The sequence below is a fragment of the Hemibagrus wyckioides genome, linkage group LG20 (assembly GCF_019097595.1).
Source record: "Hemibagrus wyckioides isolate EC202008001 linkage group LG20, SWU_Hwy_1.0, whole genome shotgun sequence".
In the NCBI taxonomy this organism is placed as follows: domain Eukaryota; kingdom Metazoa; phylum Chordata; class Actinopteri; order Siluriformes; family Bagridae; genus Hemibagrus; species Hemibagrus wyckioides.
Window position 1 is genome coordinate 8,376,127 of NC_080729.1, and position 18,290 is coordinate 8,394,416.

General features: G+C 36.3%; 1 protein-coding gene across 1 annotated transcript in view; it reads right to left on the reverse strand.

Annotated features, from left to right (window-relative positions):
- Positions 1–837: 837 nt before the first annotated feature.
- The window catches only part of ift80 (intraflagellar transport 80 homolog (Chlamydomonas)), a 69,917-nt gene continuing 52,464 nt past the window's right edge, over positions 838–18,290 (reverse strand). Inside the window, exons 12-20 of the mRNA XM_058418285.1 lie at positions 17,849–18,012; positions 15,756–15,820; positions 13,176–13,311; positions 11,193–11,340; positions 9,049–9,220; positions 2,351–2,440; positions 2,044–2,216; positions 1,842–1,965; positions 838–1,275 (exon numbers count right to left, since the gene is read on the reverse strand). Of these exons, the coding sequence (XP_058274268.1) occupies positions 1,165–1,275; positions 1,842–1,965; positions 2,044–2,216; positions 2,351–2,440; positions 9,049–9,220; positions 11,193–11,340; positions 13,176–13,311; positions 15,756–15,820; positions 17,849–18,012 (1,183 nt within the window). The 3' untranslated portion in view covers positions 838–1,164. The remainder of the gene's footprint in view (positions 1,276–1,841; positions 1,966–2,043; positions 2,217–2,350; positions 2,441–9,048; positions 9,221–11,192; positions 11,341–13,175; positions 13,312–15,755; positions 15,821–17,848; positions 18,013–18,290) is intronic.

The window sequence follows — 18,290 nt, forward strand, 5'->3', positions numbered from 1 at the left end:
AATGAGCAAGGCCCTTAACCCTCCCTGCTCCAGGGTATAATAGCTGCCCCTACACTCTGACCCCAACTTCCTCAGCCGGGATATGCCAAGAAAAGAATTCCACTGTGCCGTAATGTATGTGTGGCGATAATAAAGGCTCAGTTTTTCTTCTACAAGTGTGAAATTTTCCATGTTAGTACTATGATAACCCAGAGTTAAGCTCAGTGTGGAAAGCCATTTATTGGATGGATCAAATTAATAAAAGGTTAACAGTGGTAAATACTGGCACCTGGAAACTGTAGAGAGCCAATCAGGTCAAAACCTTTAAGAACCAGGAGGCTTGTGGCTAGAAAAGACTCAGACACTCAGCAGACAAAATGCTTGAGGCTGGCAGAAGTGCTGTAAGATTCTTCTGACAGACCCGGAAAATATCCTTAACCAAAAAATCTTTATGCCACTCCCATCCTGAGAGCACGGACAATTTTGCTGTCTTGGACCCCCCTTCATGATTCAGATATCTCATGCAGGAGAAAGAAAAGCCTACAAATCATCTAAACAACAATCTCTCTGATGGAGCAATTTCAACTAGGTGAAATGATTCCATTTTGTGTGCAAACACTATGCGAAACTGTTAGAGGAGGATAATCATTTAAGACTTAACGCATACTTTTTTTAAGCTTTCGCTTTCCAGACAATCAAAACATCGTAACGTAAAACTTTGCTTGGCTTGCTAATAAGTGTCTTATTTTTCATTCATAATGAGACCGATGCAGAAATTACATTACACTATTACAGGAACACAGTGTGTAAATCTATTCACTCTTCTCCATCACGCAAACAGAAGCCGAGACAGAGGTGTGTATTCAGCAGAGGTGTGTTATTTATTAAACAGCTTTTACACATCATTAAATAAGGCTTTTTGTTTCATCTAAAATATGACTCTATACAAAGTTTGCTTATAAAGAGATCAGTGCTTAATGATTACACGATTATTTACAGGACAGATGATTAAACATGCTCACAGAATGAACACACAAGGCTGACCGATGAACAAGAGGAAACTGACCGTATTACACCGAATGACCCAAAAGTTACTTATCCAAAGTACTCCAACTCCAGGAGTCTGATCTCAGGTCAGCAGTGAGAACAATGGTCCTGCTGAGATTGCTGGGTAATGTCTGTTTTTCAGCGGTGAGAGGCCATGCTGCTCCTGACTGAAGAGTTGGCTGCTCGCTCTCTCTCTTTGGCTAGCTCCATCTCAATCTTGGACTGGATCTTCTCCCAATCCACCTCCACCTACACACATGCGAGTACACACACACACACACACATACACATGTCATGCCTGAGCACACGCTGGGCAATAATAGCAGGGTTGGGAAGGATAATTTGTGTATTCGTTCTGGGCTACTGATTACCTGATTAAATCAGCAGCAGCAGTGAGGAGGATTATCCGAACTAAGTCATGTAGTCTTATACCTACATTATTCATTAGAATTCTGGTCCATTTAAAAGTGATATACGGCAACAGGAAATAAAGTATTGGCCGGATTTCCATCTGATGAAAATCCTCCCAACCGGAGGCCGAGCCAGATTATCAGTGTGTCATGTTTCACTGTTCTGTCTGACTTCCTGTCAGGAGGAGTACATTACGTCAGATTTCATATATCTGATGTTTTCTTTCCCGCTTAATAACTCGAATTAACATGAAGTATCCGTCTTGTGTTTCAGAAATATCTCGAATCGGTGTTTTGAACACATGCTTTCCTCAACGATGGCCCATTCAAGCATTTTCTACTTATTGAATTCTATTATCTTAAAGAATTCAAGGAGAGAAAAAGGAGAATAAGAAATCAGATCACCCCTTCAGAGTACTGCAGGAAACGCTTGTTGGTTTCTTCTTTGCCAGAGTCTTGCAGGAACTTCTGTCTATGAGCAAGGACGGTGTCCACATGGGTTTTGTGCTTCACTGCCAGTTCCAGAGCTCTGAGGAAACAGCTGTGTTAGAGAAAAACGTGCTCACACACACACTCACACACAAACCATTTACACATAGCATCCAACCTGTCCCAGCTGAAGAGGTCAATGTGGATCTGAATGGCCTGGTATATGAGGCCTGCTTGTATTAATGCAGCTTCAGCCTCTTGTACTTGTCCACTGAAGAGATGTATATGAGCCAGGGAGGATTCCTTAGAGGGCAAATCCTTTATAAATTTTATATACTGCACTTTCTCCGCCTATAGAGATCATAAACAAAACACACACGCACACACAGAAACGGACAGCTCTTTCATTTTAAAAGCAATGCAGATCGGAACAAAGTGTTACATTATAAATGTGCACCTTTCTGAGCGTTATAAATTATGCTCACCTCTCCAATGGCTGCGTAAGCTGTCTCAGCTGTGTTAAGCTCTCTGTTAGCCATGGCCATACCAGCCAGACACGCCCACAGCGCCTGATCCTACAATATACACACAAACACACACACACACTACAACTCAGCAAGCAGAAAAGCAGATTCATGTCATGGTCTTCTGCTTATTTTGATGCTTTTTGCAAGCATTCAAATAACAGATGGAAGCGTTGACCTCTGATGAATGAAGACTAATAAAAGTTGTTAATGTATGGCGGAATTGGAAATCCAGTTGGATGTTGCTGTCACTGAATTCTGGAAAACCACGTCCATTTCCCCCCGCTGTCTATAACATATTTTGTTGTTTTTATTTATTATGTTGTGCAAGCAAGTTGAACGTATGCAGTGTGTAAAAACAGTCAGTCTCCCTAAATAGCTCTAAAACGATTGCTATCTAAGTGCGATTTCCTCACACGAAAAAAAGTGAATAACAAAAACAGACCTAGGCCTAAATAATTCATTGAGTGATCAGATACTGGCTGTTAAAATGTCTGCCATTCTTCTGCTCCACAGTCAGAATTAAATATTTATGCTGCATTTGAGGTGAAGTTGCAACTTGTAAAAGTTTGTTCATGTGCAATTATTAGCTCAGGTCTTTGTATTTAAAATATTTACAACACCGCATTATTGGGAATATTTAGCAGGGCAGACTAGCAGGCCAGGGGAAATGTCTCTGGGAAAACTGTTCAACTCCGAATATTGTTTAAAACTGTAATTAAAGTTTAAGTTATGTTTACATTACACTTCACTTCAACAGTAACAATGAAGTAAAATGGCAGAGACAGGACAAACGTCCAAAACCAATGCACTGGAAGTGAATGAGGTGGATGAGAATGGTCTTCCAGCTGTGTATGTATGGATGTGTTTCGTGGTTTAGTTTGAGGGAAATGTAATGGGGGTCTAAGATGGCGCTGATGCGCAGATGATATCATGACCTGACAGAGGGATAATAAGGACAAGAAGGTCATTAGGCTGGCGTCTCTGCTGGGACGGAGATGTTAATAGGCCCGATTTTTCTCTCTCTGTATGAGGCTTGTTACCGTGGTGCTGCGGGGCAGATCGATTAATTAACTGCAGAGAAGGAGAACAGACAGTGCGTAAAGGAGGGATCGGTGCAGGAGCATGGCCCTGAGACTGAACGAGAATTCAAACACGGCGATTAACAACCCACAAACAAAAGCCAGCAGAAGGTATGGTGTAATCAATCTTTTTAAAAAACAGCAAAAAAAACAAAAAAACAAAACATTCCTGCACCGCTCCGCCGCCATATCCGAGGCATGGTGTAGCTGCTTAATGCGCTTTCTTTCAGTGACTGAGGATCTCCAGCACTGGAGATGAAGTCACTGCCCTGTGGTGTGTGTCACTCTGGTGGCCCAGTAAAACTCTGGACTCACTTTTACACTCACTCACTCACTTCTACCCTCCTCCTCCTTCTCCTCCTCCCTGTTCACTCCTTGTCCGGGAAGAACCACGCCACTGCAGCGTTTACCAGAAATGCAGAACCCCCACATTGCTGTGTTCCTCATCACATCCCCACTGACCACCCGAACTCCACCTGCTGAACCGGGTATTCACCAGCAACATGCCAAACATTTTACTTTTAAACACTATTTGGCTATTATTCATATTTTATATGCACTTATATGCATATTTCTACACATCTTTTCGCAAATTTTAAGCCTGACTTTTCAATTATGTTTAGAAAAAGGCAAAATTTTCTGTCAATAAGCTTTGAATTTAGAAAAAGGATAGAATAGGTATCGTGTTTGTTTTATCATAATCCTATAATAAGAAATTCGGTGTCAACAGTGTTGTAGCAAATAATAGAGTGAAGACAAATCTAAGCAACCGCATGAAAATGGAAGTAAAATGTGTTTAATATTCATCAGAAGACCTGCCTAGAGGATGCCGTTTATATGGCTAGCGATGGTCCGGATAGTCAGAGGAAGACTTTATGTGAAAACTATAGCGGCAGCATGGCTAGAGTGTGTTGTAACAGAAGAGATAGTGTGAGTACTAACAGTTGTGTAATGGCATACTGGAACACTCTCGGGATCTGCGGTTAAAGCGTCATAATGCCAGGAGGATGAGGAGCGAGCGCACAGCCGCCTGCTGTGTGCATTAATTGCTGGGTGGAGGTTGGTTGCGTACGGTAAATGGTAAATGGTGAGACGCGAACTAATTAGAAACAAATTCAAACCACGCTGGCACTACCTCACAAAACCACTGGACCGTCAGGCAATCCAGAGCGGACACTCCATCTGCTAAAAGCTCATCCAGACACCCAATTAAAACTGTACAAACACCAGGCAACAACAAAAGTAATAACTACAGCATAGTTTTTTTTCCCTAAAAAGCAGGACTTAGTGGTGCATTTAGTGCAGATCCAGAGGACTGGTACAAACCCCAAAATCAATCTCAAACAAAGAATTAAAATTTGATTTACTAGAAGCAATCTTGTCCTTTGACATTTATTACAGTCTTACCATCTGATCTTTGTTAAAACTTATAGATTAGCAAAGAAGAAAGAAAATAAAATTTGGCAAAAAGTGAGGCAAAAGGTGAAAGAGAGAGATAGGAAGCAGGAAAACAGGGAAAAGAGATAGGTCATGACTCATTTCTCTCTCTCTCTCTCTCTCTCTCTCTCTCTCTCTCTCTCTCTCAGTGCTATTGAAATCATGATAGATGTGATAGTTAGATGTTATCTGTGGGGTTTAAGACTCCTCACCTCTACACCTAAAGCATATGGTAAAACAGCTGCTGCTTAAAAATTTAAGCTCCACAATCCTTCTCTTACAGCATGTTGACTCCCTGAAAGATGTGCGCTTTCTACAGAGGAGAGACAACCGGTTTGTCTCAAATACTTATGGCCTGATATTGTTAAGTGATCAGGATCGGTGCTCTGCAGGGATCTGTCTCATTTACAGGTGTAATGATCACTTACTGTGACCCCCAGAGTGTGGAAGAGAGCAAACGGGTCATTGCTTCCTGGAGGGGAGGGGTGGATTACTGTCTCTACCCTGTCAATCACAGTGACACGACACAATCACATGAGTGTCTGAGAGCACATGCACATGTTAGCCTTTATTCTCCCCAGCTGGTAGTCATGTAAGAAGGTAAGTAAGCAAGTAAGTAAGTAATTATGTGAGTAAGTAAATTAGTGAGTAAGCATAAAGTAAACAAGTAACTAAGTAACTAAGCATGTCAGTACATAACCAACGGAGTAAGCAAAGCAAATAAATAACAAATACACACGATTATAAAGAAAGGTAAAGAATGAATTATTAGGGTAAAGGGAAAGAAAGAAAGAAAGAAAGAAAGAAAGAAAGAAAGAAAGAAAGAAAGAAAGGAGAGTAAAGTGAAGGAAGGAAGGAAGGAAGGAAGGAAGGAAGGAAGGAAGGAAGGAAGGAAGGAAAAAATGAGAGTAAAAGGAAGGATGGAAGGAAGTAAGGAAGGCAAGAAAGAAAGAAAGAAAGAAAGAAAGAAAGAAAGAAAGAAAGAAAGAAAGAAAGAAAGAAAGAAATGAGAGTAAATGGAAAGAAAGAAGGGAGGGAGGGAGGGAGGGTTGAAGGAAGGAAGGAAGGGAGGGAGAAAAAATGAGAGTAAAGGGAGGGAAGAAAGAAAGAAAGAAAGAAAGAAAGAAAGAAAGAAAGAAAGAAAGAAAGAAAGAAAGAAATGAGTGTAAAGGAAAGGAACGAAGAAAGACAGAAAGAAAGAAAGAAAGAAAGAAAGAAAGAAAGAAAGAAAGAAAGAAAGAAAGAAAGAAAGAAAGAAAGAAAAAAGAAAAAAGAAAGAAAGAAAGAAAGAACGAAACTCAGCATGTCAGTACTTTAACCAACTAAGTAAGTGAGGAAGTAAATTAGGAAGTATGGATACAAGTAAAGAAAGAAGAAAACAAGCACATAACTCAGAGGCAAAAACACATGATTATAAAAATAAATAAGTAAATAAATATAAATAATTGAAAAAGAGATCCCCAGTAGAAGAATGATTCTCAGTGAGTAAGAAAAGGGAGAGACACGACAAGAAACATGAAGTAATTCTTTCAGCACCTTTTAAGTAATAAAAAATGAGTAAAAATAAATAAGTAAGCTAAACTTTCTCTATGCGAGCACAGACCTGTATAAGAGTGTGAGAATCCGGGTCTAAGGTCTAATTTACACGGGACTTTCCCAGGCTCTGGAAAGCTCAGCCATGTGTCCAGTGTCCAGCTTGTCTCCTTTTACAGCTCACAATGTGCAAGCAATTTAAGTCTCTACTAATGGAACAATTAATTTGAGATCATTAGCCTCAGGCCACGTTAAAACAGTTCTCTCAGTCTGTGTATTTCACTCTGGGTCAGATCACTCTCTCCATAACTACTGTATATAGAGCGAGAGCTGACCGCTCTCCACTTTCCCACCACAAGATGGACAGGCTATCTCCGTGCTGCAGCCTGTACTGTTTTGTCTTCTCATTATCATTTTTCTCGAAAGCATTACTGTGTTTTATCAAACTGTCACTGAAGAAAATAAGTACAATTACATAGCTGTTTAAACAGGACCCAGGAGGCCTGTTCCGCTCATGTGCACTTCTGTCTGTATTCTAATCTGCTACGTAACATACTCATGAGAAAGAAAGAAAGAAAGAAAGAAAACTGCAAGTTTACAAAGAACTAATATGAAATAAAAAAAAAGCTTTACACTAAAATGAAAGAAAGAAAGAAAGAAAGAAAGAAAGAAAGAAAGAAAGAAATCTGCAAGTTTACAAAGAACTAAAATGAAATTTAAAAAAGGCTTACACTAAAATGAAAGAAAGAAAGAAAGAAAGAAAGAAAGAAAGAAAGAAAGAAAGAAAGAAAGAAAGAAAGAAAGAAAGAAAGAAAGAAAACTGCAAGTTTACAAAGAACTAAAATGACATTTCAAAAAGGCTTACACTAAAATGAAAGAAAGAAAGAAAGAAAGAAAGAAAGAAATCTGAAAGTTTACAAAGAACTAAAATGAAATTTAAAAAAGGCTTACACTAAAATGAAAGAAAGAAAGAAAGAAAGAAAGAAAGAAAGAAAGAAAGAAAGAAAGAAAGAAAGAAAGAAAACTGCAAGTTTACAAAGAACTAATATGAAATAAAAAAAGCTTTACACTAAAATGAAAGAAAGAAAGAAAGAAAGAAAGAAAGAAAGAAAGAAAGAAAGAAAGAAAGAAAGAAAGAAAGAAAGAAATCTGCAAGTTTACAAAGAACTAATATGAAATAAAAAAAGCTTTACACTAAAATGAAAGAAAGAAAGAAAGAAAGAAAGAAAGAAAGAAAGAAAGAAAGAAAGAAAGAAAGAAAGAAATCTGCAAGTTTACAAAGAACTAAAATGAAATTTAAAAAAGGCTTACACTAAAATGAAAGAAAGAAAGAAAGAAAGAAAGAAAGAAAGAAAGAAAGAAAGAAAGAAAGAAAGAAAGAAAGAAAGAAAACTGCAAGTTTACACTGAATTAATATGAATTTTTAAAAAAAAGCATTACAATAAAATGAAAGAAAGAAAGAAAGAAAGAAAGAAAGAAATCTGAAAGTTTACAAAGAACTAAAATGAAATTTAAAAAAGGCTTACACTGAAATGAAAGAAAGAAAGAAAGAAAGAAAGAAAGAAAGAAAGAAATCTGCAAGTTTACAAAGAACTAAAATGACATTTCAAAAAGGCTTACACTAAAATGAAAGAAAGAAAGAAAGAAAGAAAGAAAGAAAGAAAGAAAGAAATCTGAAAGTTTACAAAGAACTAAAATGAAATTTAAAAAAGGCTTACAATGAAATGAAAGAAAGAAAGAAAGAAAGAAAGAAAGAAATCTGCAAGTTTACAAAGAACTAAAATGACATTTAAAAAAGGCTTACACTGAAATGAAAGAAAGAAAGAAAGAAAGAAAGAAAGAAAGAAAGAAAGAAAGAAAGAAAGAAAGAAAGAAAGAAAGAAATCTGCAAGTTTACAAAGAACTAAAATGACATTTAAAAAAGGCTTACACTAAAATGAAAGAAAGAAAGAAAGAAAGAAAGAAAGAAAGAAAGAAAGAAAGAAAACTGCAAGTTTACACTGAATTAATATGAATTTTTAAAAAAAAGCATTACAATAAAATGAAAGAAAGAAAGAAAGAAAGAAAGAAAGAAATCTGCAAGTTTACAAAGAACTAAAATGAAATTTAAAAAAGGCTTACACTAAAATGAAAGAAAGAAAGAAAGAAAGAAAGAAAGAAAGAAAGAAAGAAAGATTTCACAGTGTGCTCTCAGAGAGAAGAGAGAGAGCAGCAGTCAGTTGATCCAGCTGTGATGAGTTGTGTATGATCATCACACACACAGCAGCAGCACTATGATGATGATCCTTTTGTTCTACCTGCACTGAGATATTACACATAATCATAGGAAACATGCATGAAGAACTGTACCAGGACATGGTATCTCTCTGGTCAAGTAACCGACTCCGGGGAGAAGCTGGACGTTTCAACAAGACAACAATCCCAAACTTACAGCTGGAATAACTCTAGAAGGACTTGAGTGACCTAGCCAATCTCCTGGCCTGGCTCCCACTGGAAATTTACTGTATAGAGGAATTTAGATTCTATCAGAGACCCTTGGAACCTCTGTGAATTGAAGATGATAGCTTTCCCTCCCCTGTGCTAGGCAGACTGGTGTGACAGGTGTACCCTGGCGAAGCAGCACAGATGGAGGGCTTCCTCCCAGCGAGAGGATCCTGCGTACTCGTGCAGGATGGTGGGGTAGGGTGGCACACCGCTGTACACCAACGAACCGTCAGCCCGCCTCACCGTCACCTGCGTCCCCGTGTAGTTCAGGATATGTGGAGCGCTGCTGAACTCGCTGCAGGACAAAAACCAGCACACGGTTACTTAATGAAGGATAATAATATATAAAGCTGAAAGGGAATGCTTGAACATGGATTGCGAATGCCTCAGCATTTCAGTTTGTTATTAAAAATAATTCAGTGTGATGTAGCCCAATAATACAGAGGCAGACAAAAAAAACAACAAAACAAATCCGAAAACACAATAATAAATCAGAAAACAAGATTTGTTAATTGTTGTTTTTGATTTGTTATTGTGTTTTTGGATTTGTTTATTTTGTTTTCTGATTTGTTTATTTTTGTTTTCTGATTTGTTTATTTTGTTTTCTGATTTGTTTATTTTGTTTTCTGATTTGTTTTTTGTATTTTCTGATTTGTTTATTGTGTTTTCTGATTTGTTTATTTTGTTTTCTGATTTGTTTATTTTGTTTTCTGATTTGTTATTGTGTTTTTGGATTTGTTATTTTGTTTTCTGATTTGTTTATTTTGCTTTCTGATTTGTTATTGTGTTTTTGGATTTGTTATTTTGTTTTCTGATTTGTTTATTTTGTTTTTGGATTTGTTATTGTGTTTTCTGATTTGTTTATTTTGTTTTCTGGTTTGTTATTGTGTGTTCTGATTTGTTTATTTTGTTTTTGGATTTGTTATTGTGTTTTCTGATTTGTTTATTTTGTTTTTGGATTTGTTATTGGGTTTACTGATTTGTTTATTTTGTTTTTGGATTTGTTATTGTGTTTTCTGATTTGTTTACTTTGTTTTCTGATTTGTTATTGTGTTTTTGGATTTGTTATTTTGTTTTCTGATTTGTTATTGTGTTTTTGGACTTGTTATTTTGTTTTCTGATTTGTTTATTTTGTTTTTGGATTTGTTATTGTGTTTTCTGATTTGTTTATTTTGTTTTTTGGATTTGTTATTGTGTTTACTGATTTGTTTATTTTGTTTTTGGATTTGTTATTGGGTTTACTGATTTGTTTATTTTGTTTTTGGATTTGTTATTGTGTTTTCTGATTTGTTTATTTTGTTTTTGGATTTGTTATTGGGTTTACTGATTTGTTTATTTTGTTTTTGGATTTGTTATTGTGTTTTCTGATTTGTTTATTTTGTTTTTGGATTTGTTATTGGGTTTACTGATTTGTTTATTTTGTTTTTGGATTTGTTATTTTGTTTTCTGATTTGTTTATTGTGTTTTTGGATTTGTTTATTGTGTTTTCGGATTTTCTGTTATTGTGTTTTGTTCTTCCTGGCCACTGTACAATGCCGAGTTACTATTACCAGCCTGTATTGATTATTTTCAGTGTGATCATATTCTGTTGAATGCTATGTTTTATCCATTCTCAGCTACATTTCTAGCTGTCACATTTGTGAAACACGCTAGTTCCTGTTATTACTTATGGTATAGCAACAATAAACAGTTGTGCCCTTCTCTTTTTTCTTCTCTTGAAGTTAATAAGACAAAAAATTACAGCTTGGCATGTTAGACAGAAACTGTCAGCCATACAAAAATTCTACAAGCTGCATTTTATGTCTTATTAACTTCGAGAGAGTGAGAGAGAGAGAGAGTGAGAGAGAGTGAGAGAGAGAGTGAGAGAGAGAGAGAGAGAGAGAGGATGACTGTTTACAGCTCCTATCATGTAATTAATGACATGATTTTCATTTCTTTCACATTAAATGCACACTAAAGCTGCTCAAGGTGAGAATGGATCACACCACACTGCTGTTTATTGTTTTCCCATCACATCACATCACATGCTATCAGGTTTTATTCCTCACTTACAGCAGCTTACAGAGGAAGCCATGAGAGTAATTAAATTCTTTTTTTCTCCTCCATCAAAACAGCTTTTTTACATTCTGCTAATCCAACTCAGTGCTTGAGTGTCAGTATTAGGTAGTGTTAGCACACAAGCTGTATTTACACACAGGATTAGTCCAAGTGTGAAAACCTACACTGGTGCTCGAGTGTGTGTGTGTGTGTGTGTGTGTGTGTGTCACCTGGCATCCTTGGTGAAGAGTGTTGTGGGTAACAGGTCCTTGTCTACAAATACAGCACTGGGGTAGTACCACACAGTGAACTGGTTGTCTTGGATTCCACACAGGATATTGGCTGAGTCATTCCAGGCCATGGTGTGGACCATAGACCCTGTAGAAAGAGAAAACAGAGAGAGAGAGAGAGAGAGAGAGACAGAGAGATCATAAATAATGGTCTGTCACTGCATTATGGATGTTAAACTAAAATATGACTACAATATTTGATATATAAATGAATGACATAAAATGTATTTTATATTAAGGGTTTTACTAAGTACAGTATGAAATCATAAAATTAGAAAAGCTCTGAACCACAAGATGTGACAAAGTGTTACATAAAATACTAATGTGAAAGAAAGAAAGAAAGAAAGAAAGAAAGAAAGAAAGAAAGAAAGAAAGAAAGAAAGAAAGAAAGAAAGAAAGAAAGAAAGAAAGAAAGAAAACTGAGAATTTCCCTTTGGGATGAATAAAGTATCTATCTATCTAAAGGAGTAATATGAAATCATAAAAAAGCATCACACTAAAATGAAAGAAAGAACAAACAAAAACAAAAGAAAGAAAGAAAGAAAGAAAGAAAGAAAGAAAGAAAGAAAGAAAGAAAGAAAGAAAGAAAGAAAGAAAGAAAGAAAGAAAGAAATGAGAGTAAATGGAAAGAAGGGAGGGAAGGAGGGAGGGTTGAAGGAAGGAAGGAAGGAAGGGAGGGAGAAAAAATGAGAGTAAAGGGAGGGAAGGAAGGAAGGAAGGAAGGAAGGAAGGAAGGAAGAAAGAAAGAAAGAAAGAAAGAAAGAAAGAAAGAAAGAAAGAAAGAAAGAAAGAAAGAAAGAAAGAAAGAAAGATGTGACTAATGTTCGAGTGCTGTGTTATGTTGTAATTTTGACTTTAAGTCATTATTTCAGGATATAATGTGAACCAATCACATGGCAGCAGCGTGATAGATAAAAGCTCCACTTAATGTTTAGTTAAGTTCTACTATTATATTATATTATATTATATTATATTATATTATATTATATTATATTATATTATATTATATTATATTATATTATATTATATTATATTATATTATATCATGTTATATTATATTATATTATATTATATTATATTATATTATATTATATTATATTATATTATATTATATCATGTTATATCATGTTATATTATATTATATAATATTATATTATACCAGTCAAAAGTTTGGACACACCTTTTAATTCAATGTTTTTTTGTTTAGGGATTTATTTTCTACATTCTAGAACAATACCGGAGATTTCAAAACTATGAAATAACACACATGGATTTATATGCACAAAAAACAAGAGTCAGTTGTTATTTTAAGTGTTCTGGAATAGTTCTTGCAAGAACAGTATTGTCAAGTGCATTTGCAAAACCCATCAAGCACCATGATGAAACTGGCTCACATGAAGACCATCCCAATAAAGCAAGACCAAAACTTACCTCTGCTGCAGAAATCACCAATTAACAGCACCTCAGATTAGAGCCGTTATGAAGGCTTTACAGAGCATCAGTAGCAGACATATCTCAATATCAACTGTTCAAACGAGATTATTGTGTATTTTGGCCACCTTCAGCATTGTTTTACAATGTAGAAAGAAATAAACATCAGGAAAGACCATGGAATTAGAAGATATGTCCAAACTTTTGACTGGTAGTGTACATCCCTTAGAGTGAGTAGATGTAGTGACTAGGGGGCTAGTTATAATTTGGTTAAAACTGTGAGTTTCCTATCTAAAAATCTGTTGAGAAATCTACGTTCAAGTTAAATATCAGTGGCAGGAAACATTACGTTGGATAATATATTTACCTCCTCTTGATTACCATTGTTCAGAAGGTGAGGTTATTTATGTGTAATGGTTTATGTATAATGGTATAACGTATTCAAATCCATCTAGTGGAAAAGCTCAACATTATCTCATTGTGTCTTCTCACCAATCTTGTGCATGCTCTGCTCTCGGCCCAGCCTGCGCACAGAGGTCAGATGAAGGTCGTTGTTTTTGTCAATCAAGGCGATCTTCCTGTCATTAGAGGCTCCGCACTGGTCAAGGGCAATTACCGTCACTTCCATCTGAGAGAGGGATAAAGAAGTTTTGGATAGACAGAGAGAGAGAGAGAGAGAGAGAGAGAGAGAGAGAGGTTGCTTCAACATGTTTTACCCTGTAAATAATAAGGATTTATTACGCTTTAAACTGAGTGTTGGGGTAATAACAGGTGCTTAACCTGAACGTTCACAATATGGCTGCAGGATCAAGATGAAGCATGTCTGTACTTCAGCAATGACAGCTTGTTGAATTTATTGTGTCTTTAGGCAGGACACAGTTTGGAACTAACCCATGGCTTGCGATGGTACGTGGCGAAACGTGCCTGTGCTGCTGTGACGCTGGCGATGGAGTGAGAGGGTGTGAAATGCATGCAGCACGCAACACCATCCCATCATGAAATGCACGCAGAGCGATTTTACACACCGAGCGAACGCACTGCCTGGAAGGTAATCCGAGAATTAGTTCAGCAACGGAGCTCGATGCATATCAAATGCGACATTCCTGAGGAGAAAGAGCGAAGAAGAGAGCGAGAGAGGGCATTTTCGGGTTAAGCTCTGTCATCCTCGGATGGCTTCTGACAGCCGCCTGTGCGCTCGGGTAGCCAGATATTTGTTGGGAATTTGTTTCACATCACTTGCTAATGGAGAGAGCAGAACATCTACGGGGTGCTGCGTGAAGAATGAGACGGAGAATAATGAGCTCACTCCAGCAGGAAAAGAGTAACGGGAGATTAGGAAGAAAAAATGTACATCCATCACACTTGTACTGGAGATTACTCGCGGTGACCTGTTGGAGTTTGTCTGTGTGTGTGTGTGTGTGTGTGTGTGTGTGTGAGAGAGAGAGAGAGAGAGAGAGAGAGAGAGAGATCACTGGCATTGCTTTGAAACATTCTGTTATTAGTGATCTGGCAGCAAGAAGCATAAGAAGCATTAAACAGTAAATAAGTCAGTCGGCTGAGAGAAGAGCAGGCTGTCCTGGGCCCCTATCTCTCTCACAAACACACACACAAACTACAATCCTTTTGAGGACTGCTTATTGACTATTAGTCAATAGTTTTATAGAAAATCTGAAGTTGGACATTACATGCCAAAATACAAAAAATGCCTACAGACACACACACACACACACACACAGACTGCAATGGCTGACAGTGCACACACTCAGACCTTACTGGGACCTTGTAATGTTGAGATCAGTGTGTGTGTGTGTGTGTGTGTGTGTCTGAGTTTGGATAGGGAGTTTGGAGGAGTGTGTGTAGAAGACAAATCCAGCTGGCTCTAGCTTTAACACTCCTGGGTTTTGAAGCTGCACTTGAGGAGTGCTGGCACACACACACATGCTGACAAACAGTAACTGCTGATCCTGGCTACTCCCATCAACTCTCGTCCCAGACCCCACACCACCCTACCCCTTTACCCCCTCCCCCTCCCCAATCTCTCTCTTTCTCTCTCTCTCTGTCTTCTTCTTTGACCCCTCCAAGCTCATCCAAGTCTTTGTGTGCACCAACTGTCCTCTGGGTGGCACTAAAACCTGCAGAGATTACTCAAGTGTGAGAAAAGCTCAGATAATATTCCATCACCTCTGAAGAGTAATTAACAGCGTTAAACGTGATTACACTGGGACTGTGTGGGTCGATATGTAGTGGCTTAAAAGGTGTTGTTTCGGATCATTTAAAAAGGCGAAGGGATTAAACTTTTTGTAGCTATTTGTAACAAGCACTAACAACTAAAACTCGGAATTCCTACTTGGAAATTACGGGAAGGTCTGGTCAACTCAGGCTCAGGCAGCCCACCACATCGAAAGCTAACAAAGCAGTAATCAACATAAACATATATTAGCTTTGTTAAATCTATAACATTGACTAGACCCTTTGCTGTCTTGAGGAAATAAATCTATTACTTATTACTAATGTTATCTTCTGAAATGACAAAAAAATAAAATGTAAATGTAAAAAAAAAAAGAAAAAAAAATCATTTTCAGTTCAGAATTCCTGCATATGCATTCATCCTAATGTACTGTATCAGATTACAGATATTTGCAGGACATATTAGTGCTCCAAATACTGGTATATTTAGATTAAAACCCAGTAATTACTATTTATTTATTTATTTATTTATTTAAATGTAATCTAATTACTTTATTTATTTATTAAATTAATTTATTTATTTACTTATTTATTTATTTACTTACTTACTTACACACTATATACTAGCACTATGCTGCATAAAAACTAGTGGCAAAATCTCCGAAGCAAAAATGTTTGCAATATTTTCAAATTAATCTCAACGGTTCCCAAAAAATCAATAAAAAAGAGACCAAAAAGAGACGTTTTTATCTACATTAAATAGTACAATGTAGAATGGTAAGAATAGAGATAATAATAGAGGCTGAGTAAATACAATCAGTTCCATCAGCAGTGCTTTATTGGGAATATGCGCATTCTGGGAAAAACAATTATGGAGTAATTTACCTTGTGGGTTAAAGGTTTGCCATCACCGACGGGTTTTCCTGTTTGAGCGTCGAACAAATAGACGACTGAAAAAGAACATAAGCAGAACATGAGCCGTGTTCAGGTAATGACTTTTGCCTTGTTAGCTCATGTCACAGGTCAAACTGTGCACAATTCATCAGTATCACTCACTCAGAGGATTACGTAATCAGCCATGGAATTGCAATGACGTTTGACTGGCTATAAACGTCTTCAAGCACAGACAGGGAAAATAATCTGAAAACATAATGTCATGTCCTGTTTCTCTGACACTCGCCCCACTGCCAGCTATTATCAAGCCAAAACACGGAGCCTGTTTCACTTGGAAAACACAAAATATTCCTAATGACTTCTTCAGAAAACAATGCGCATGTGACCAATTCGGTACCAGATGACCTACGATGTAACGTATAATACTGGATATGTTAACGTTTTTAAGGCGGGAGAAAACTTATAAACTCTTAATCAAGTTATATAATGTATGCTAACTGTCTCCTGAACAAGAAAGGGTCATTAAAATGTTTCTTTATTAGAAAGGTACATGCAGTGTGCCATTACTCTTAAAGGTAATTATGTAGCTTAAATCTTTTTTAAAGGTTAGATTATAATCACATTCCAGAAGTGAAACAAACATATTACAGCTACAAATAACACCCCAGCAACATAATTCCATCATTTTTAAACATGTACTAGATAATAGTATGATTTGATCATTATGTTATTATTATATCATGTTATATTATATTATTATATATTAATATGTAATATTTTTATACTCATTTCTTTTCTTTTTTTCATCATTTTGTTAGTGTTGTATTTGACATATATAGTTTGACATCTATTGCTGTTATCATTATTCTTTTACTTTATTACATTATCATTTTTATTTCAGCTTAATTATATATTGTTTACAATACATAATGAAAAATAAAAAAAATAAAAAAATAAAAATAAATAAATAAAAATATCCTAATAAAAATATACACAGAATATTTATTACTATTGTTTAGTGTTTTTATGCATTATTTTTATTAGAATTTTCTTTAAATGTTTAATGTTATTTAATGTTAATTCTTTGATTTTTTTTATTTATTTTTTTTTTATGAAACTTTTCAATTTTTAAAAAACCTTGAATTAATATGATTATGTATTATAAACAAAATATTCTTTGTTAATTGTGGTTGTTATTATTATGCATTTAAATCTGTTTATTTTATTATGATTTTGTATTTGCTTATTTTATTTTATTAATTATTATATTTGCCTTATATCTATTGCAGATTATGGTTATTAGTATGCATTTATATATTTTTTGTATTTTATTACATTAGCATTTTATTTCAGCTTTAATTCTAATTAATTTCTTATGTTGTTTTTGTTATTTTTTTTAAATGTCTTAAGCTGCAGCTTGTCTGTAGGACTCCTGAGTACCAGTACTTTGTGTGTGTGTGTGTGTGTGTGGTGTTGCAGCTTTCTCTGTTCTTCCAAACCCATCTTGCACTTGTTTCTGGTCAGTTAGTAAAAGCTTTGAGTTTTGTGGCACTTGTAGCACTTGGCCCAGATTTCGCTTGTAAATGAATAAATCTGAGCGCAAGTGGAAAAAGGGCTTAGTCATTGTTTTGTAAATTCTCATCTGACCAAAAGCTTAACTGTTTTTGAAGTTAGCTAAAAACGAGTGAATGACTACGTCTTGAAGATTTTTCAGAAACTCAGGCCAACGCAAACTCAACCCGAGTGTAGCTGCCATACCACTGTGTCCACTTGTGTTTCACAATAACTCCAGGGCCTGGAATCAGACGAGCGTAAGAGGCGTTGTGAGAAATTTTACAGAAGTGACTAAATAAATGTGGACCTGATGGTGATGTGAAGTTTTGATCATTTATTTAAAACCGCCTGAGCTGGTACTCGGTACGATTCGGGACTGATTCTAGGCCCTTGAACTAGAAACTTTTTGGGCAGCTCTTAATCAAAAGACTCGCTCATTGATCATTTCCAACATACGTAAACTTGTACTGGCGTCAATATAGCGTGACCTGTGAAATAAAATGGAATTCCAAATGTCAAGCGTATCGCACCTTTCTCATCGGTCTTGTCTCGTACAGCGATGGTGTCGTTGCTCAGTGAGACGGTCTGTGCGTTCAGGATATCTGTCCTCATGCCTTGAAACTTGGGAGCGGAAACCAGGCGTCCTTCATACGAGTACACGTAGATGCCTCCTCCATCCACCAATAGGAAATGCCTACATGGAAGACAAGGCGCAAAAAAAATAAAATAAAATAAAATAAAATAAAAAAATACAGGAAAAAAAACCCCACGTTAGTATGAGAAAAAAGATGGAGGAGTTTGCTATAGAGCACAGCCATAATTGAACCTTTCAGAAAACAACTTGCTAAACAAACAAAGGAGGAAAAGAGCCTATAATTTGTACCATCGCTTTAAAAACTTCACGACTGTTACGAAGTGTTTTTTCCCCCTACATGGACGAGAACAATGAACCCAAAGCGGCGATTGCTTCCC